Source organism: Myotis yumanensis, unplaced genomic scaffold (genome assembly GCF_028538775.1).
Source record: "Myotis yumanensis isolate MYYU_CA2020_CCGP unplaced genomic scaffold, mMyoYum1.0.hap1 SCAF_3, whole genome shotgun sequence".
NCBI classification, from domain to species: Eukaryota; Metazoa; Chordata; class Mammalia; order Chiroptera; family Vespertilionidae; genus Myotis; species Myotis yumanensis.
Window position 1 is genome coordinate 40,634,088 of NW_027223754.1, and position 22,826 is coordinate 40,656,913.

Genomic DNA, 22,826 nt, shown 5'->3' on the forward strand with positions numbered 1-22,826 from the left:
TTCCACACTGTGTTACAGTTGAGGTGCATGACGTATCATAAGACCAGTGAAAGCAGCTGCTAATAGTGGCTTGTCAGAGTTGGAGGATTTGCCACCTTAACGCTAAATTTTTCCATAGTCCTTCATACCTCTGCACGATGTCCTGGATGGAATTATTCCATTTTTGCTTTACTCGGATTTTTTGATGAATGATTTTCCTGCTGCCCTTTGAGTTTCTGAAAAGCAGAGAACAGATGGCGAGGTTAGTCAATGGGCTAGCTGAGCTAGCAGGAAAGCTCGCTAGTGAGAGGGACGGTTGACAGGGAATGAATGGAAGCTCGGGACTGGGACTCCACAGCCGGCTGAGTCCCCTCTCAAGGGAGCTCTAGGACACAGTTGCATCTTGATTTCATCCCTGGCTGGAGAGAAAGTAGGTAGGTGTCCCAGGTGAGCTGATAAGGAAATAAAAACAAGGGTGGAATCCGAGGAACATTCCACGTTCCTCCGTGAGGGTGATGAAAGAAGGAAAGCAGTATTGTCAGCAGATGAGAACGTTGACTCAGAGTGGGGTTGCAACACAAAGAACCAGAGAATCATTGTTTTGCAACTTCATGCCTTGGCTTCAGAGGCCAGAAATATGTCACGGAGGAAACCACGGGGTCGTCTCATGCGGTTGATGTGAACAGGGCTGTGTCACACAGGCCGGGCCATGCTTCTGCTCGCTGCCGAGATTGGGTGCAAGTGCAGCTACAGTCCACAGGCAGCACAGAGCTAAAGGACGGTCTCAGCGGTCGGAAGTAACCACCGTCAAGGGGAAGGGATCTGATCTTCACAGATGCTCCTAAAATGAGAGGAAGATTTAATTACTCCCGATTGGAAACCAGCCAAGGCCTCCCACTGGGCTGCTGAAAGGAGCCTGTCATTGGGTGAGGGTGTAAAGTCATCGGTTATTGTGTGGGGCTTGTGAAACTGAGCACAAAACCAAAGGAAAATGTGGTTTGAGAATCAGACTTGAGATCGGAAAATTCGCAAAACGTACTTACATAAGTCATTGAAAGCTCCCAGGCCAAGCATTTAAAGCTCCTACAATCTGCCTCAAGTGGGACGATTTTGTCATAAAAGCGATTAGGACATATCCGGAGGTACATCTGAGACGTTCTTGGAGGAACAAACCTTTTCCCCAATTAGTCAACACACATAAGCTCACGTGGTGTGTTTCCTGAGGCTACAAATGGAGTGGCTTGAGACAATAGAAATGTATTCTCTCGTAATTCTGAAGGTTGGAAGTCCAAAATCCAGGTGTTGGCAGGGCCGCGCTGGCTCAGAAAGCTCCAGGGGAGAATCAGTTCCCAGGCCTTCCTCTTGGCCTCTGGGGTTGCTGCCCATCCTTGGCATTCCTTGGCTTGTAGATACACCACTCTGATCCCTGCCTCCGTGGTCACGTGGCCACCTTCTCCTGTCCCTGTGTCTTCGTCTTGTCTCCCCTCCATGCATAGCTGCCTTCATCTGGCTGTCTTCTTAGGAGGACACCAGTCCTACTGGATTAAAGACCCACTCTATTCCGGTATGACCTCATTTTAACTCACTTTGCCTGAAATGACCGCATTTCAAATAGGGTCATGTTCTGAGATTCTGAGAAGGAAATGAGTTTGGGGGGAACATCCTCTCCAACCCATACACATGGTAATAGAAAGGTTCTCTCTGAAATACGTGCATCACCTACACATAACTTTAGGTAGGGAACATTCTTAGTGTGTAAGGATGAGCGTATTGTGGCAGCACCCTCTGCTTTGGGGCTACGTTTGGTGCCTGGCGTCTCCCCCAGCACAGAGAGCCCCGCACCTTTGTCTGCTCACAGTTCTGATCCATCCTAAACAACAATCCGTTTAATGACATAATAAGTGTGTGGAAAGCACTCCCCGCACCATGTGTAATAGTAGGTGAATCAGAAATGCTCACAACGATGTCATAGACTCGGGTAATTTACCTCAAATTAATTCTAAAACTTATGTGCACGCTCCGTTGGTATTGTAGTGTGCATCTGTGGATAAAGTTTCCAGGCAACACTTAGCTATGGATAATGTTTAAACTTTTTTATAGCTTTTTCTTCTACGTATGCTCATTTTAAAATTACAAGACTGGAAAAAATTAGTCACCTAATACTTCTATGGAGAGTTGTTAGGTAATATGTAACAAAATAAAATATGCAAACGTTTTACCAGCATTCTGCTTCTAGAAGTGTCTTATAGGAAGACTCATGATAGGAAGGAGGCATGTGCAGTCTAAATATCAACTGGGGAGAATTGTACATTTCGTGCATAGCTTTGTAGCTAACTTCCCACTTACTGTGATCATAAAGCAAATTTTCTAGCCACGATTTCACATCTAAGAGTAAAAAAATCTTTGTCTCTAATATTTAGGGTCTCCAACTGAATTGCTTCCAAAACTACCCCTCCCCTCAAAGGACCAAGAGATCGGTTCCTTTTGATTTAGTGACACTTGCGTGTCTTGGTATTGTTTTCTCCACCAATAAACAATATTACCAGGGCTGCTACTAATTCCCTTGTTCGTACTGTGTGTTGGGTGTGTGCAGCTGGCTGTGGTGGGAGGGTATTGTTCAGGAGGCTGACAGCAGCTTCCCTTCTTGTTCTGTTCTCCCATTCCCTTTCAGAGCCTGCTCTGAGGATGTCTGGCTTCTCCTTAACCTGAGAGTAGATTTGTTTATTTACTCCCAGCAGTCACAGCATTTAAAGTGAGCCTAGCTCGAAGTTCAGAAGAAAGGATGTTCTTCTGAATGAAGGAATGTCCAGGTGTAGATAAAGGACATAACTTGGAGAGCAAGGGCTGCCTTTCTAACACCCATCTTGCTGAAGTAGCTGAGGCAGAGCTTAAGCCTGTGCCTGGATCTTTCTGTTTTGCATGACAGCTTATTGCATGTGAACTCCTAGCACCCTCTAGCCTGGCTGCCCTTTCCCTGAATTGAGGATCAAACCATCTCTGGGCATGTCCGAAGCCGGTCGGATCCTGAGGCCCGTAAGGATCATTTCTTTCTGAAAGAGAACGGAAATGGGGGTCAGTGATGCACATCTTTGGTTACGGAAGCAATGATAAAAGTCATAGTTATTTATAAAACTATCAGAGGCGGCTATATGGGCCTCTAAGCCTATCACTTTGGACAATCATGTAGAAATCTTTTTAAAAGGAGAATAGATTGTGCACTACAGGGGCTCTCTGACTGTTATGGGTTGAATTGTGCCCCCCCCACCCCCCAAATTCATGTGCTGAGGTTCTAGCTCCTGGTACCTCAGAATGTGACCTTGTTTAAAAATAAGGTCATCGTAGATATAATCGGTTTAGATGAGGTCATTCTGGAGTAGGTGGGCCCGGAATCCAATGTGACTGGTGTCCTCGCGAAAAGGGGAAATTTGGACACCGACAGGCACACGGGAGAAGGCCCATGCGGATGAAGGCAGAGTTGGGGAGATGTTCCTCCATGTCAAGGAACGTCAATGTTCGCCAGTAAGCCCCGGAAGCCAGGGAAGAGGCCTGGAACAGATTCTCTCTCACAGCCCTCGGAAGGAACCAGCCCTGCGCATACCTTGACCTTGGGTTTCCAGCCTCTAGAACTGTGGGCCGATAAATTTCCATTGTTTTCAGCCACTCCGTTTGTGGTACACTCAGGCAGCTTGTTACTCACACGGCAATGGAAGGCTGGGCAAAGGTGCCACCTCCCTGTGGGCCCTGTTCCCATAACAACAGGGCAACACCAGGACAACGGCTAAGGACGATGGTGGTACACATCATGAGATACCCTGTTGCTGAGAAGCCTATGCCAGACTGTAGCCAAATGGATTTACATTCTGTGTCTGTCTTCTCAGGGGGCAAGACAGCCCCGTCCTCCTCAGCAGGGCTTCCACCTTTGCCTGCATGGCCTGCGTGGGTACAAGCAAGGTCACCAGTGCCCCAGAGCCCAGCCACTCCCTGCAGTGGCATCATGCCAAAGTCATTTAATAAAACCTATGCTGTCCCATTAACACTGATTTCCCCACGTTTCTAAAGTAGCTTCATGTTGTTGGGGTTTAGCTGACACTCTTAGTTCTCAAAGGACTGATCATTCATTTGCTTTCAGCCATGGTGCAGTAAGACAGCCCATGGCCGGATTAGTGTGGCATTCTGATGACCATACACCAGTGTGTTCCCTGTTTATGTAGCTACTTGTTGATGTATCAAGGAAAAAATAGGTTTTCTTGTGGTGGGGAAGAAGGTAGTTGAGGAAAGGGGTTTATTTTTATAAAAAAAAAAATCACACACTCACAATTGAGAGATGGGCAGGGTCACGGTCCATAGAGGGGCCCCAGGGCCTTGTAATGGGGTGACCCACGGAGACGACCACCAGGGACTCAGGTCAAGATTTAGGAGCCTTTATTAAGCTGGCCAGCGATTACAGTTACAGCACCCTGCCGAAGCAAAGGCTGAGCTGCAGTGCTGACTACAAGAGTTACAGCGTTTTTATTTGCAAAAATCACAAAGTTAGTTACAAAGCCTTGTTTACACAATTTGTTCCTGACACAGTACAGCATCAGTACAGTGACCACCTTCCTATCTATGTGTTCTAGGAACAGAGAGCACAGCATGCCCCGCCTGGCCAAAGCACCAGCACATTCTTATCTATGTGTTCTAGGAACAGAGAGCACAGCGTGCCCCGCCTGGCCGAAGCGCCAGATATGCAGCCCAGAACAGCCTGGGATGCAGCCCTTGCTCCATTGCCAAGCAATGCATCCACCCGGGGCACCTTTGCTTCTAGGTGCCAAGCTACTGTCCACTCATCAGCCACACGTCCCAGGGCAGCAGCTGGCCTGCAAGATCACGGTTTCCTAATGCATAGAAAAGTGCCATATGGACTAGCAGGAACCCTGGGGGTGGGGAATGTGGCAAAGTATTCACATAAGGGGGGAAACTCACCAACTCGGGCAAGAAACAGCATCGAGGAGAGCCACTGCAGAACCAAGGGCTGTGACAAGCCCAGAACTGGTTCTTGAGTTAACCTGACTACTGATCTGGGGGAAAAGCACATTTCTCCTCTTAATCAAAGCTGATCAAGAGTGTGTGTGTGTGTGTGTGTGTTTGGGGTGGGGAAGGGAGCGGGAATCAAACCAAGTGTGCAGCACAAGGCACCCAAGCTCCTTCCGCTTCCCCCTGTCCCCGTCACCTCGCCTCAGGTCAGCCACAGGCACGCCTCGGGCATATCCTGGTAGGCTCTTTTTGAAGTGGTACACACTATTTTCTCAAAAAAAGAAAAATAGTATACGCAGCTCTGTAACATTTTTCAAAAATCAGAACAACTAGCTTTGTCGGGGGCAGTTGTAAAGAGGCTAAAGAGACCCAAGAGTGGGGAGAGAGTATCTGGGAGGCTGAGGGGGCAGGTGGGTGCTGACTGCTTTAATGGTGCAGACAGCTGTGAAGAGCCTGCGTGGAGCAGGAAGTCCTGTGCCTTCCTCCGTGTGGGGCGCAGGAAGGCGGAAGGCAGAAGCCGAAGGGCTTCACCTGCTGGGATGAGCAGCAGGTCTGACCCTGCAGGCAGCAGAGAGTCAGCCAGGCCAGAGAGCAGTCCTGGAGAGCTCCATCTCGGGAAGCTCAGGGTGGACAGGAGACCGGAAGGTAAGCTAAGACAGAGCCTCAGAAAGCAGGACGGAATAGCAGAATCACTTCAGAGGAGCTGATCACCTGGATAGGAGTCCCGCTTGGTGTGCACGCCTTCGCTTCAGGCCCTTTTCTTTACGCCTCAGGGTCACTCCAGAGCAGTGAGTCCTCCCAAACCCCCAACCACAGCACGTGGGGCGGCACCAGCACCGGGAGGGCTTGATAGCATGCAGAGCGGCAGGCCCGCCCTCAGAGTTTCTAATTAGGTAGGTCTGGGACGGACCTGAGAGTTTGCATTTCTGATGAGTAATCAGGTATAGCTGCTGGTCCAGAGACCCCGCTCTGAGAACCACTGCCCTGGGAATTAAAAATGACCCTTAAGCCCCTCCAGCTACCCAGGAGCCACACACTGTGGTCTGCCCATCAGAAAAGCAGCTGGATTGAGAGAAGCTGCGCCTGCTGCTATGGCTTGTACTTGAGAAGGCTGGCTTTTCTCTATCCTAATCTCCATGCCTGAAGTTCCCCGGGTGACATCAGAAGGGCCTTCTGCTTTTGAATGTGAGCAATCCTGGAGGGGACTGCATCTTTCTTGGGTAGCCTTCTCACCCCAGCCAAGGCTCTCCATGGAAAATTCTTGTCCATGTTTTCATTTTAAATATATTTTATTGATTTTTTTTTTTTTTTTACAGAGAGGAAGGGAGAAGGATAGAGAGTTAGAAACATCGATGAGAGAGAAACATCGATCAGCTGCCTCCAGCACACCCCCTACTGGGGATGTGCCCGCAACCAGGTACATGCCCTTGACCGGAATCAAACCTGGGACCCTTCAGTCCGCAGGCCGACGCTCTATCCACAGAGCCAAACCGGTGAGGGCCATGTTTTCATTTTAAGTCAATTCATTCCAAACACCCATCCATCCTACCCAGCGGTCTTCATGGCACTCAGTGAATAACAAACCTCATGTAGACTCTGTCTGATACATCCACTTGCAAAGAAGGTGCTAGCCTCTCTGGGTGAAGGAGTGGGGGGTCCCCTGGTTAAGTGCTTTGAACAAAGCCACGGCTAGGAAGAATGTCTCCAAGCTGCGGTCCAGCCTCCCTGTCTCCAAGGCCCACGTCCTTCCTCCTGTGAGACACAGGGGCAATGTGTCTAACAGAAACCACTCAGGCCAAGGGCGAGGCTATATCCTAGCAGAAGCCACCGCATTCTCTGGGCTCTCACATAACCTACTTTGTAAGGCACTTTCGTGGCCTAAAGCAGGGGTGGGGGATGTCCAGCTCCCGGGCTGTATAAGGCCCACAAAATCATTTGGTCTGGCCCTGCCAAGGCATTAGGGGTGAGTTAACTAGATGTTTGACCCAATATAGCAGGCTAACTTTTAAGCTGATCATTTGGTATGGCCCGAGAATGACGTTATAAATGCCCAAATGGCTTTTGGCAGAAAAAAGGTTCCCCACCCCTGACCTAAAGGAACAATGATCAACCTATTTTAATCCTGGTTAATGGAACCATTTGCAGACCACTCCTGCTTGGCAGCAGCCCCACATTAGAAATGGAGAGTGGAGAGTCGGTAACCTGCAGAAAGTAGCAGCGCCCAAATTGCATCAACAAGGCAGTCGCCAGATATGGACTTCCAAGGCCCCAGATAGAAAATGTAGCTGGGGGGTGGGGGCGGGGTTTACTAAAAGGGCATCCTACCAACAAATAAAACTGCAAGGAAGTTTGAGTCTTGGTTTTTTGTAAATAGTGATTAAAAACCTGTTTACAAAGCTTTAGGCAAACCCATGTGTTATTTGCAATTGTTGTTGTAACAAATTAGCACAAACTTGGTGGCTTAAAATGACACATTTATTATCTTACGGTTGCGGAGGTCAGAAGCCAACATGGGTCTCACTGAGCTAAAACCAAGGCGTCAGCAGGGCTGAGTTCCCTCTGGAGGCTCCAGGGGAGAATCCATTTCCTTGTCTTTTTTAGCTCCTAGAGGTGCCACATTCCTTGTCCTGGTGGCCTGCCAGCAACGGCCACCGCTCAGCCTCCGCTTCCTTCCTCACATCTCCTCCTCTGACTCTTTCAAGGACCCTCGTGATCGCACTGGGGCCACCCAGCCAGTCCAGGATGAACCCCCATCTCAAGGTCTTTAGCGAGTCACATCTGCAAAGTCCCTTTGCCATGGAAGGTAACAGGGCCACAAGTTCAAGGGAGTAGGACATGGACAGCTCAGGGGCACCGCTGCTCTGCCTACCACACCCTACAACTTCAGAAACATCGTCTCTAACACAGCCAGCAACGCTTACAGGATTCCCTCCGTTTCATTCCTGGTAACGATAGGGAACTCTTTTCTCCTCCCTTAGACTTCAGCAAAGTACCTCATCCCTTCCCTTCCCGCGTCCAAGGGCTAGAAACTTACTGTTTACACCCATCCTGGTGCTGAAGGTGTTCCTAATGTCTAGGTAACAAACCATAAGTTCGTATTTCCATCCCTAAATGGTTCAAAATATGGCATGTGCTTTGTTAGACAGCAAGAAATATTCACCGTAATGAGAGATTTCATTAAGTAATGGGAAGTGATTAGACTGTCTTTCTTGTTTTTTCCTGCTGTTCCCCCCAAGTCAGTAATCATAGAAATCCATCGTGTACATTTATTTTATTAGATTCTTTAGCCAAAAGAAAAAGACAAAGGCACTGCTGGGCCTCGAAACAATAAGAACAGGCCTTGACTCGGCGATTGCCCTGTGCCCCGTGCTGACAAGCGAGCTCATGGCGAGCCTGATTCTAAACTGTTTTCCTCAGACCAGCAGTTAAATCCAGGTGACCCGTGAATGATGCTAGAAACATCAGACCACTCCACTCTGCTGATTCGATGCCAAGAACAGACACAATTGTACCAAAGTAAACAGACTCTTGTGACTGAGTTGAAATTTGAGTTCAGACTTAAGACTCACCCTACACACGACGTCCACTTTCTAAGATAGCAATCCTGTTGACTCAGGTGAATAAAGATATTAAAAAAAGAAAAACGCTGACTGCAGTATCACATCCAGTAAACAGTTCCGAATTCTGCAGAAGAAGAGTTTGCCGACCTCTGCCCGGCAGCGCGCACCTTTGGAATGCACACCTGCCAGGGAGTGACAAGCTTCCCGAGCGATGACTGGGGACTCAGATTTTCTCTTGCGTGGCTTTAGAAATTCCATTTTCCATAATGTAGTTCTGGGTGCGATGGTTGCAACAAAACCTAAGCCCTCTGATTGTTTCGGTCTTTTTTCTATAACACTATTTATGTTTGAAGTAAACAAAACCTTTGCCAGTATTATTTAGCAGTAATCAGTGTTAAATAATATTTAGCAAAGTCTTTCCCTGGAAACCAAAATTCTGAGAAATCTGCAAAAGGAAGGACTGCAAGGAAGCCCCAGGCTCTCTCTGCTGAGTTTGGGTGTTCATACCTCCCTCCTGCTTTTCTAGAGAAGGTTGGAGCCCATGTGGTGTCACTCCCTGCTGTGCCTGGTCTGTGGGAGACAGTGGTGAGACCACATTATATGACGTCTAAGTAGGCAGACCATGGTACGGTCCTGCCACGTCCGCGTCCAAGTCCTCGAGTGGACCGGGCACCACTGCAATGAAACTGGGCTCCAAATACCGCCAGAGGGCTTTACAGAAGCACCGGTCCTTTCATTTCCCTGGGGAGCGGCGCTCTCCCCAGTCTGGTGATGAAATCTGACTTGTGGGCTATGGCAGTCATGGTCCCATCAGGAAACAAATGGCATTCTCAAAATAGGAGCATTTGTTAAAAAAGACTGATTAGAAAAGACTGATTGTGGGGACCATACATGATAGTGCAGGAACCCGGAGTCACGACCCCATTGCTACCACCCCTGGAAAGTCAAAACAGTGACCAAGCCCCGGAAGGAGAGAGCCACGTGGAAAGTGTCGACTGCAGAGGAGCGGTATTGGTCGCTTGAGGACACAGCAGTCTCAGGTGACCTTTCCGGGAAGGAGCCAGGAAAAGGAATACCTGATCTTCTGATCTCCTGCTGGGGCTCCCCACCGGCCAAACCATATGGGGGATCAGGAGGATGGGGGGACACTGATGAAATCCGTGCAGGTCAACCTCATGGGCAGAGGGTGGCTAGCGGGCCTGGCGGGGAGGGGGGGGGGGGGGAGCGCCAATGGAACTAGCGAGTAGCAGAGCCAGGATCTGAACATGGTGCTTGATGTGCAATACTACTGGTTCTTTGGAGGACATATTCATTCAACAAACATTTAATATCCACCCTGGAAAGCAGCATGCGAGGTGCTGAGGATTCCTAGGTAGTAGCATGTCCTGCTGAATGTCAAGTCAAGCCTGGCTGGGGCTTTCCGGCGAGCACTCACAGCAGTCCTGTAAGGTGGGTGGCCTTATCTTCATCCGATAGGCAGCCTGTCCGAGGAAAGATGGGCTCACCCAAAGTCACAGCTGGAAAGCAACAGGACAGAGATTCAACCACATGTCTGGCCCCATGCACGCATCTTCACATGATGCCCCTCAAAGCAGCCCATCCCCACAAGGAAGTCTAACTAGGGAGAAAAACCAGTCTTTTAGGTTTGAGGAATCTCCTTCCAGAACAGTTATGGGCAAGAAGAGCTCAGAATTGGAGTCCCATGAGACCAGACAGTTTATTTCCCATCTCGGGACAAGGACTAAAATAGCATCACTGTTCTTACGTGGGCAAAAGTGAGACCATCTGGTGTGCGGCCGTGCTGAGCTGGAGAAGTGCAAATGCCCACAGCACAACACGACCAAAATCGGGAAGGAAGGCCCCCCCAGATGAGCGGGGGAAGGTCTGCAAGACCACGTGGGTCTGGGCCAAGAGCAGAGTCCACAGTTTTGTTTCTTGTGGGATGGGCCCTGGATTTGCACATAATGAAAATATGAGGTGGCAGATGGGAGAGGAAGGGCCCTAAATGGGGAACCATGTGAGAGTTTGAGGTGGGGAGGCTTGGTGGAGACGTCTGCATGCTGGGCAGCTTCTGTATTCACTTCCTGCTCTGAACCAGCACAGAAGGATCTGTCTGGGTCTCAGGGCCAGAGAAGTGGCAAAACTTATTTGTGCAGATCCATCGGGCAACTCAACATCACAGCTCACCTGTGGTTCTCAAAGTGGGGTCCCTGGACCCGAGTAGCAATATCACCTTAGAACTTGTTAGAAATGCAAACTCAATGGGCCATCCCAGACCTACAGAGACAGCAACTCTGGGCGTGGGGTCCAGCAACCAGTTCTCATAGCCCTCAGGGTCATGCTGAGGCACACTTCAGTTTGAGAACCACTGCTGGGGGGTCACTGATTCCTAATAGAAGAGGAGGACTGCTCAGGGGACCCTAATAGCAAAGAACTCTAAGAAGTGGTCAATGGGGGCTGAGAGGAGGAGGGAGATGATTCCCCATGGCAAGGGGCCTAGCATGTAACAGACACAGACTTCCTTCTATACTAACACTGGGCAATGCGTTAGTACAGAAAGAAGCACGAGGAAATGTTAAGACTTGAGACAAGACTCTGGGTGAAATCTTGTCAAAATTCAGGGGAGACAGAGGAGCAGGGGCTGGCAACAGGGCTGAAGGGCACTAAGTTTAGAAGGTGGTCAATGGCACGTGGTTTGTACCAACTCACTTGGACTCTGGCCCTTTGTCTTTTTGCTCTTCTAACAATGGGCCCTGCTCTGGTAGGTATTGGAAAAGTGGAGATGGACAGCACGTGATGATTCTTCCACTAAAGTAGAGGCAGAAATATAAGCTGTTATGGCATTGAGGCAGCATAGGAGGTCAGAGAAGGCTTCATGAAGGGAAGGGGGGCATACAAGGAGCATTCCTGGCAAAGGATTTGTGGTTTGTGCATGAAGGACTTTGGGTGGGTACATACCGGTTCAGTGAACAAATGGTTGGGTATGGTGGGAGCCCTCTCTGCCTGGGGAAGGGGCTGGAAGGAAGGTGGGCCCAGGTAACAAGAATGCTGGTTGAACCCTCACTGTGTTTTATTTTTTTATTTTTATTTTTAAATATATTTTATTGATTTTTTACAGAGAGAAAGGAGAGAGATAGAGAGTTAGAAACATCGATGAGAGAGAAACATCGACCAGCTGCCTCCTGCACACTCCCTACTGGGGATGTGCCCGCAACCACGGTACATGCCCTTGACCGGAATCGAACCTGGGACCTTTCAGTCCGCAGGCCGACGCTCTATCCACTGAGCCAAACCGGTCTCGGCCCTCACTGTGTTTTAAGTACCCTTAAGCATTTTATATTTCCATTATTTAATCCTCACCAAATCTGCTGACCTTGTGAGATAGTAAAGAACATGCTAAAAGTTTGGATTTTAGCCTGTGGGCAGTGGGCAGCCTTTGAAGTGTTTTACAGAGGAAATGGGTTTGGCACCATTCTCTGTGCCTCTGGTTCTCTACTCTGACCCACAGGAGAATTGTCTGGAGCTAATTAAAGCAGATGCAGCTTCCAGGCCCGACTCTGGACAAGAGGCATGGCTAGGGCTGGGATCCTGGGGGTGGCTGCAGTGGTCTGGACAGCACATCTGACTGTCAGGAAAAGTCACAGGGTCTGAGTTTAGACTCAGCAGAAAGCATTTTAATTATTTGACTTTAACAGTGGCATTTTTGTTTTTCTTTCAGGGACGTCCAAATCATATGTAAGTATCCCTTTTTCTTTTCTGTGTAGCTTCACCTTATAGACTCTAGTTTGTTTTGCTCCAAAATGTTCACATTTGTGCTTCATTCACATAACAAATGTGCATCGTGCATCTATCATTCATGAGAGGGTAGTCCTGAGTTTCTATGAGACGTTCCTTCTCTTTAGGAAATGCTTTGTGCAGCCCTTCTCAGACTAACAAAACTAGATGCTTCATTTCATCGTTGTCTGTGTGGAATGTAAGGGAATAATAAATTTTTAATTCTAAGATTCTACCTCTGGATAGTCACTGACAAGTTACTAAATAGGCAGAGGTTACTTTTCATGCCATTAGCACTCATTTGTGAAAATGGGCCAGCAAGGAGCATATTTTAACCCTGGACTGTGGTTGTTTTTGTCAGAGTTGCTTTGGTTATCCCCTGAGCATCTTCTTCATCGTGATCAATGAGTTCTGCGAGAGATTTTCCTACTATGGCATGAAAGGTAACTATTTCCGACACCCACCCCCTTGCGTGCAGAGCGCCAGTTGCCGTGGCCACTCCTAACTGTGCTTTTCCCTCCCCTGCCCTGTCTGCTTCGGAAAGCACTCCTCATTCTGTACTTCACACGGTTCTTTAAATGGGACGACAACCTGTCCACCGCCATCTACCACACGTTTGTGGCCCTCTGCTACCTGACGCCTATCCTTGGTGCTCTCATTGCCGACTCCTGGCTGGGAAAATTCTCGTGAGTAGTTGCAACGTCCTTGTTCCCAGGCAAGCCAAAAAGTAATTATTAGCTTAGTGGTTTGAGATGATGGACTCGGGGAGGAAAGAGTCAGAAACCTAAATCAGGAGAGTGTGCTAGGCCCTGTTTCTGCTCATCAGTGTACCCCCAGAGCGTGGCACAGCGCCTGGCATTTAGCAGTGAGTGTAAGTGGCTTTGTAGGTTCTCCTTTCCTCCTTCAAGCAGCAATGACATATTTTTTTAAATATATTTTATTGATTTTTTACAGAGAGGAAGGGAGAGGGATAGAGAGTTAGAAACATCGATAAGAGAGAAACATCGATCAGCTGCCTCCCGCACACTCCCCACTGGGGATGTGCCCGCAACCAAGGTACATTCCCTTGACCGGAATCAAACCTGGGACCCTTGAGTCTGCAGGCCGATGCTCTATCCACTGAGCCAAACCAGCTAGGACAGCAATGACATCTTTGTCTCATCTTGAAATAGTAGCAGGGACACCATCTATCATTAATGATGTGGGAAGCATTGAGTTAAGGGCAGGGAGAACAAAGAAGCTCCCCAACTGATGTCCCAGCAGCCAAAAGGCTCACACTGCTCCATGGACAGAGAGGACACGGGGCACCCACACAGCCCTTGGTCAAGTGCACTGGAGAGGGGGTTATCAGGAAGTCCCCAGGACTTAATCAGCAAAGAAGTGAAGGTTCTGCCAGGCCAAGGCATGATGTTGACAGAAGCAGGAAAATTCACTCTCTCAAAATAACTCAATACACGAACAAGCAGTGGTCCACTCCTGGCCAAATGTTGTTACCAGGCATCAGGTAAGTATCTCTCATTGTCTAAAGCAGTGGTTCTCAACCTTCTGGCCCTTTAAATACAGTTCCTCATGTTGTGACCCAACCATAAAATTATTTTCGTTGCTACTTCATAACTGTAATTTTGCTACTGTTATGAATCGTAATGTAAATATGTGATATGCAGGATGGTCTTAGGCGACCCCTGTGAAAGGGTCGTTCGATCGCCAAAGGGGTCGTGACCCACAGGTTGAGAACCGCTGGTCTAAAGAGACAAGTACCGATTTCAGTAGTTAGGTAACATAAAACATTGGGTCTTACAAAGAGCTCGAAGATAAAATGCATCTCTCCCCTTGCTCCGGCTCCTCTGGGCAAGTCTTTGCTCTGCACTTGCAGGCTGGGCAACAGGTTGGTCAGCAGGTTGCCTTTCTAAGAGTCACAGTTTTACTCAATTTGAGAAACAAGTACATTCATGACCAGGCTCTCGAAAGTTTGAAGCCGGGGGCCTTTTGTGGTGGAGTAGGAAGCAAACTGTACAATTAACTTGGATTTTTCTTAACCCCTCTGAACACAGGACCATTGTGTCACTATCCATCGTCTACACGATTGGGCAGGCAGTCACCGCAGTAAGCTCCATTCATGACCTCTCAGACTTCGACCACGATGGGACCCCCAACAATCTTCCTTTACATGTGTGAGTTGATGTTACCTGCTACCCTACCCCCTCCCACTGGTTGCTTATTTGGTGCTCCGATGTTTCACCTTGAACTTCACCATAAGTGTAAGGAGGCCTTTACAGCGATAGAGAGAAAGCCGTTTAATTGACTTAAGTGTTGGGTCTTCATTACTGTTATGTCGCCATCCTAACAGTTGTCTGGAGTCATTGCTCACTCGAAGGCTTGCTGTCTGGGGTACATGTCATGTGGCGCGTGGTCAGTGCATGGGATACTTATGTTAATCGTCATCTTCCCTGGAGGGACCGACGTTACTGCCACTGACCTTGATCCTCAATTGGACCGGTTTCCTCAAGACTCTGTACCTTTGGTTTTCTGTCTTATACTACACTTTTACTGAGTTCCCATTAACTCAGTTTCATAAATATTTGTTCGAGCCCTATGTTCTGAGTCCTTGATGGACGCTGCCATTGACGCTGCCATTGACAAGTGCTCCTCTGTGAGATTGATTTCCCTTCCCTGCAGTCTGGTCTAGTAGACAAGTTACCAAGATTTATTTTGTTTCCTGTTCATGTGCTTCAATCCTTGATCTCTAAGTAAACCACCTTATCGGCTGGGAAAATATAATTAAAATGTCTCTCTCTCCCTCTCCTTTCCTCTCTAAAATCAATAAAAATATATTTTTTTAAAAAAAAGAAAGAAATTTAAATTCCTGTCTGCAGCCCCCGAGTTTCTGGTTTGTTCATCAATCAGATTGCTGTCCAGACGAGGTCCTTTGTTGTAACGCCCATGGTGCCCACAGGAAACTGCTGGTCGAGGGCAGTGGCTATAAGCTCAGTCTGGCAGCTTCTGACCCCCAGCCCTTCCACAGAGCAGCTGTAAGGCTTGGAGCAACTTATCTTCTCCACGCCTCAATTTCCTAATCTACAACATTGATTAAGAACATGGACTTTGTGGGTTCAAATTCTGGCTGTGCTCCTTACTAGTTGTTTCTTAACCTCTGTGCCTAAGTTTCCTCATTTGTAATAGCACCTTCCTCAGATAGGACTGTGTGTGTTCATCCAGATGGAGCACCTGGAGCTTGCCTGGCAAGTGACAAGTGCTCAGGAAAGCTTAGCTACTATTCTTTCTCATGGGGTTCCTGTTAGGGCATACCCTCAATTCTCACAAGAGTGCAGGGTGTGTTATATGCAACTGGCCATGTTTTGTTGTCTTTTAAAATGCTTAGAGTGACAGCACTTAAGTTCTTAAGAAGCAAACAAGGAAAGAGGTGCTTCAACCAGCTAATTCAGGAAGATGAATGTGATTTTTTAAAGAATTCTTTCTACGCGCAGTAGTTCTAGATTTTGTTTCAAAAAATGTTTCTTAGCACTTTAAAGCAACATAGCAATCAAGCGATATGGAAAAACACACACATAAAACCTAAAATTTGTAGTACCTGCTATCATTTAACAAAACTACAAATGAGGGTTGGCAAATTCTATGGGTGATTTTTTTTTTCAATTCAGAAAATAAAACACAGATAACTTGGATAATGCAAAAGTAAATACAAATAAATGATCCTTAATCCCTTCTAATTATTATAAATAATCTTTTTTAATATTGTAAAAGATTATAATAAACATTTTACTTTCCAGTCTTCTGTAAATAAGTTAAGATCATATTAACTAACCTGATATTCTGCTTTGCCATTAAATCATGTTTTCTAATGTCTTTTAATGACTGTTATGAGTCTATTAAGATTATACAGAGACAATGCTTAAACATATCACTTACCTATTCTTTTGCTAAAAATCATAAGGCTGCAGAAGAACCCCATACAAAAATCCTTGTTCAGTATTCAAGCTATTGCTTTACATTTTCTAGCTAGTAAGTTATTAGATAACAGTATACACATGGAGGCCCATGAGATCAAGTCCCCTTCACCTGTCAAGACTGCATTCCTGCCCATTATCTTCTCATAGAGCAGCGGTTCTCAACCTGTGGGTCGCAACCCCTTTGAGGGTCTAACGACCCTTTCACAGGGGTCACCTAAATACATCCTGCATATCAGATATTTACATTATGATTCATAACAATAGCAAAATTACAGTTATGAAGTAGCAACGAAAATAATTTTATGGTTGGGGGTCACCACAACATGAGGAACTGTATTAAAGGGTTGCGGCATTAGGAAGGTTGAGAACCACTGTATAGAGGTTGCTGTCCCTTCTCTGTGCTTACCACTGCACCTGTTCTGCTGAGGGAAGCTAAGAAACAGGAGGTGCCTGCTTTTAAGATCTCACATTTCAGCAATACCTCCACCCCCTTCTTCCTTTAGGGCGCTGTGCATGATCGGCCTGGGCCTCATAGCTCTCGGCACTGGAGGAATCAAGCCCTGTGTGTCTGCATTTGGTGGAGATCAGTTTGAAGAGGGCCAGGTAAGAGCACGTGCCTTCACAGAAACCACATAAATGGACTCTAAACTTCTGGGAATCAAATTCCACCGACACAAGGTCTGTGCGCCACTGGATTCTTTTCAAGTAGACTTGAAAGTGAGATACTGACCAAAACTAAGTTTGAAGCAAGGTCAGATTATCAGCTATATAATCAGGTTCAATCAGTTGATATATAGCCAACGTCATTATACTTTAATTTTATCCTTCTTATTATAGGAAAAACAAAGAAACCGATTCTTTTCCATCTTTTATTTGGCCATTAATGCTGGAAGTTTGCTGTCTACTATCATCACTCCCATTCTCAGAGGTAAAAAATATCAGAGGGGGGGCTTCTGTTTTTCTTTTTTTAACTGTGGGGAGAAAATCACGTGGAAAGTTTGTCCATGCTTTGCTTGTTTTGTCCTTGCTTTGCTTGTTTTGTCCTCTGTTCCTCCATTATACTTCAGCCACCAGACACATAACAGAGGACACATTGAAATCCAGAGTATGAGCTTCTTTTCCTTCCAGTTTTATCTCCTCTTCAATCTTATTAGAATCCCTTATCCTAATGACCACTGGAGGATCTATAGCATCCTTAGCACAGAAGCCACTTTTTCTAAATGATCACTAATGCAAAGTCCTTATTCATGTAAGAGACAAGGCAGTAGAAGCTCTGAAAAACACACATTTTTGCCTTCCAGCTTTGCTCCCAGGTAATGTTCAGTGAGTTAGGGAGAATTTTGTGGGCAAGGTTTTACTTTTTGCTTTCCTATCATCTCAGATATTTCAAAAAGAACTGCCCGAGAAAGAGGATGAGACAGCAACTGGCAACAGCACTCAGATCTTTGTGCTTGCTAAGGATCCATTGAGAGTTTGTGGATTTTCCACATCAAAGGGAATATTTGGGGTCAAATTAGACCATGGGATTAGATTAAATTATGACATAAAATATTTTGTGGGGGTTTATGTATTTCTGCATAGACTAGTAGTTTGGAGATGATACTTAAAACACATTCCAACTTGTTTTGTATAAAAATTTAGTAGTTTTTATTCTTATGTTATGTTCCCCCACCTTCCCACCTACTAGAATATCTACTATGCATGCAGTGCATTAGAGAATGTGTTACAGGATAACTTCTTTAAAGGTGAAATCATGATTCTCACACAAATATGAAATGAGCATGTGACAACGATTTTATATAACATAATAATTAATGAGGAAACTGGAAAGCTACTAGTCAGTGCCAATAGGGATTTGACTAACAGAGATTATTTATATTCTTTTCAGGGAAGGAATTTATTTTGCTTTGCCATTAACAGAAGTAATTGCATGTTTTCTACTAGTGAACTTCTTTCTCTACAGAACTGTGAAATAGCTGGTCAAAGACAAAGTTAAAACCCCTTTAGGATCAGATTCCTGGAGGCTCCAGCATTCCATTAAGATGATTTCCAGAATTCTCTGTTGCCCCTTCCAATGTCTTAATTTTTTGTATACCAACCCTAGGATTTGAGAGCTAGCAAAGTCTGGCCTCTAGGCCCAATCCAGAAATGTAGAGAAGACTATCCATTTGTGTGCTGTCTGTGGCTGCTTTCATCCTACAGAAGCAGGCTTGAGTCACTGGGACAAAGACTGAATGGTCCACAAAGCCTGAAATATTTGCTCTCTCGCTCTTCACAGAAATGTCTGTTGACCCCTGCCCTGTGTCATCTAAGTATTTTCAAGTTAGCATGAATTCAGGAACATACAAGATTAATTTTCCAAACCACTCTTGATTTTATTTACTGAGTACTCAGGTCATTTTTATCTCTCCCACTAAGAAAACCCACTGAATATGAGAACTGATTTTGGCATGACCGGTATCAGAGATCTACACAGGGGCGGGGGTTAGACCTGTCTCCATTTCCTGCTCTTTCTACTACAAAGCTGCTTTGCTCCTCTGACATTGATATCAGTGAGGCAAATGGACATGTCTAAAACATTAAGTGAAAAACAATACGTAATAACCAGTTAGGGATTTTTAGAAAATGGAAACTGTATGGGCATTACCAATGCCATAATGAATTTTAATCTGGTAATTTCTCCCCAGTTCAAGAATGTGGAATTCACAGTAAGCAAGCTTGTTACCCACTGGCGTTTGGGGTTCCTGCTGCTCTCATGGCCGTCGCTCTGAGTAAGTAGAATCAGTTAAATTAATTCAATCCTATGATCAGATCAAGCCTTTACTTAATCACTGTGACCACTTTTTAAAAAGTCATGTAACAAATTGTAATGGTAAATAGTATGAAGACTTGCCAACCCATGTTAAACATGCTCTGAGAAGTCAAAGAATGTAGAGTTGGCATTTTTCAGAAGGAATAAGATCAGAAAAGTGTTTACAGGAAAAGGGATCAACTGAGTTGGACATCTAAACATGTGATACTATTTAGGCAGATTGAGATGAAGATGGCGAATCTGCTGGACTAGCTGAACCCATAGCTGAAGGCTTTCCTTCTTTTTTTTTTTTAAATATATTTTATTGATTTTTTACAGAGAGGAAGGGAGAGAGATAGAGAGTTAGAAACATCGATGAGAGAGAAACATCGACCAGCTGCCTCCTGCACATCTCCCACTGGGGATGTGCCCGCAACCCAGGTACATGCCCTTGACCGGAATCGAACCTGGGACCCTTCAGTCCGCAGGCCGACGCTCTATCCACTGAGCCAAACCGATTTCGGCTAAGGCTTTCCTTCTTACCAACATGTGCTCATCTACAACTTGAAGACATGACAACCTGGTCCAGTTGTTTAAATACTTCCAATTCCATCTAGAGTTCCATAGTGTAGCATCTCAAAATGTTTCTACTAGAATATCTCCCCTCTAGGATGAATATATGTGTGCTAGATGCATTCATTCACACATGAGTTCTTGGCACTGGCTTTTTAGAAAGTGTGAAGAGATTTCTACATGGGATAGTTTGGCTTGAGAGATGATGGGGGTCTTCGTTTCCTGGAACTGCCATAACAAAATACCACAGACTGAGTGGCTTTACCAACAGAAATTTATTTATTATCTCACAGTTCTGGAGGCTGGGAGTCCAAAATCAAGTGTCAGAAGAGTATGCTCCCACGTAAGGCCCTGGGGAGGATCTCTTCCAGGCCTCTCTCCCTCTTGTGGTACCCAGGCTTGTGGCAACATAATGTCAGTCTGCCCATGGCCTTCCCTCTGTGTGTACATCTGTGTCCAAATGACCCCCTTTTATAGGGATACCGGTCGTATTGGAGTAGGGCCACCATAATGACCTCACTTTACCTTGATTGTCTTCTGAAACGACTTTATTTCCAAATAAGCCATATTCTGAGGTCCTGGGGGTGAGGACTTCAACATCTCTGGGTACAAGAAGGAAACAGAGCCCAATTGCCATCTCAAGCTCAGAATTCTCCCCTTCGTCTATGTCCATTTCCTTGCATCATTGTTTAAGTACAGCCACACTCCCCTAAAAGACTCATGTATACCTTTTTCTCTCTAATTCTGCATGAGGAAATGGAGATAGAAAGGACTTCAGAAACTGTTGTTTTAGGCTGGACACCATATTAAGTTGTCATTAGGTAAATGGTCATTTAGTCTGTATGAGTCATTCTTACATCAAAGATTATGCTTTTTCTTGTGGAGGAATTGAGAACAAGCCAAATCCTATGTATAAACACCCTCTCTAGAAGTTTCTATCTGCAGCAATCTTATGCTTGAATTAGGTTTCAGTTAATCAGAAGCTTAAATATTAAAATATTAGCTAATTAAAAAATGTACTGGCCTGGCCAGTGTGGCTCGGTGATTTAGCATTGACCTATGAACCAGGAGGTGGGTTGGATTTCCCATCAGAGCACAAGCCCGGGTTGCGGGCTCAATCCCCAGTAAGGGGTGTGCAGGAGTCCGCTAATAAATGATTCTCTCATCATTGATGTTTCTATCTCTCTCCCTCTCCTTTCCTCTTTGAAATCAATGAAAAACATATTTTTTAAAGTGTAGACTTAGTCTGTTGGGCACCTCTTCCATTCATGTTTGATTAAGGACAATTGGCATTCGGTTAAAATGTAAGTAAACTCTCCTTTCTTCAATTATCAAGAACATCTATAATAAGGCACATACTTGGAGATAATGCTTGAGAGTTGGCACCTATCAAAAATCTTAGGCTCTCTCTTAATTGAGGGAAAAAGTATAATTCAGATGATCAATTAGTGTTTTAAAATGTTTTTAATTCTGGTATTGGATAATCAGAAATCCTAGTATATGGATTTTGTTTTCAGAGTTTCTTTCAGAAATGCTGTTTTTCCCTGCATTATTTTTACAATATGTCTTTCCTAAGAGTTGCCTCATTGTAAAAGTGTTTTTACTTGTGTAAAACTGGAGCTGCAGATGCAAATAATTGTAACTGTGATTCTGTACCATGACCACAGAATAAATTCTGTTAATGTAAGTAAAAGTTTCAACAGATAGTCCTTATTTTTTTCTGATGATTAAAAGAAGAACTTACCCGGTCAGTGTAGCTCAGTGATTGAGGATGGACCTATAAACCAGGAGGTCATGGTTTGATTCCCAGTCAGGGCACATGCCCGGGTTTCGGGCTCAATCTTCAGTAGGGGCCATGCAGGAGGCAACCAATCAATGCTTCTCTCTCATTATTGATATTTCTATCTTTCTCTCTCCCTTCCTCTCAGAAATCAATAAAACTATATTTTTAAGAAAGAAGAACTTTTTCTTGTCATTGCAACTGAAAAATTAAAGCTAATTTTTGTCTTTATAGAGTAATACATTAGCCTAAATGTAAAAGCACTTATTTCTTTGTCTCCCTTTACATAGTGATAGAACTTGTGCCTAAATAGCTGAACTAAGAAATGTGTCACTTTATAAATCTTTGAGCAGCCCCAAGTTTTGGGAAGTAGATAGAAGTAGACGTCACTGTTTGTATGTGAGAACACAGATATAACAGTACCCAGAAACTCCTGTGCTTGTTAGAATCAAACGCACTTTCTTCACTGGGAGAGAGAGAGGTACCCCCATCCTATGAGTAACCCTGGTATATCTAAAATAAGGTTATAACTCAAATAAAAGCACATCTTCTGGGTCCCAGGTAGTTCTGACAACACCCTGTTACACATCTTCTTTTGCCCTGCAGTTGTATTTATCGCTGGCAGTAGCATGTACACGAAGTACCAGCCCCAGGGGAACATCATGGGTGAGGTGGCCAAGTGCATTGGGGTAAGTATCTCAGTCTCGCTCTCTCTGTGGCATTTGGTCACCCCAGAACCTTTCACTTCCTTCAAATTAGAATTCAATGAAGTGTCGACTTTCCTTTGAGCATTGTATTAGTGTTCTTTACTACAGGGGTGGGCAAAAGTGGGCTAAATTACCAGCCACCATTACCTAAAAGGTAAATCACAAGTAAGGATACGAAATAAAAAACAATAATAATAACACAAATAAACAGTGCAATAATTAATAAATAATAATACAAGGATAAACTGTTTTGCATGCTCACAACTGTAAACCTACATTTGCCCACCCCTGTATTTTGATAAATTGAATTTTCTTATAAAATTCGTCACATGGAAAAGGACACAAAACAGAACTCAACTAAAGAGGGATGGAAATGACTCTTGAACTTACAAAATGAGATCAATGGACATGGAAAATCAAATCCAAGCGACCCCTCACCTATCAAAATGGTAGGCAGTGTCTGATGTTTGTTGGGCAGCAGTGTGACAACGAAGAGGCGTGGTTTGGTGCTGCGTGTCAGGAGTCTGACAATTGGACACAAATCAAGGCTAAAAAACCAGCACAAATTCACATTTGAAGATTATCAATGTAATGTTTACAACAGCAAAAACGACAAAACAAAACAAATATTTGCAGCAGCAAACCCATAAGTCCACCAAAAATGGGAGGCCAGCGGCTAAC

At 45.3% G+C, this 22,826-nt stretch overlaps 1 protein-coding gene across 1 annotated transcript in view; it reads left to right on the top strand.

Annotated features, from left to right (window-relative positions):
- Positions 1–22,826, top strand: part of SLC15A1 (solute carrier family 15 member 1) — a 46,942-nt gene that overhangs the window by 4,484 nt on the left and 19,632 nt on the right. Inside the window, exons 2-9 of the mRNA XM_070408687.1 lie at positions 12,271–12,287; positions 12,688–12,769; positions 12,871–13,012; positions 14,378–14,497; positions 16,798–16,897; positions 17,132–17,222; positions 18,982–19,065; positions 22,045–22,127. Of these exons, the coding sequence (XP_070264788.1) occupies positions 12,271–12,287; positions 12,688–12,769; positions 12,871–13,012; positions 14,378–14,497; positions 16,798–16,897; positions 17,132–17,222; positions 18,982–19,065; positions 22,045–22,127 (719 nt within the window). The remainder of the gene's footprint in view (positions 1–12,270; positions 12,288–12,687; positions 12,770–12,870; positions 13,013–14,377; positions 14,498–16,797; positions 16,898–17,131; positions 17,223–18,981; positions 19,066–22,044; positions 22,128–22,826) is intronic.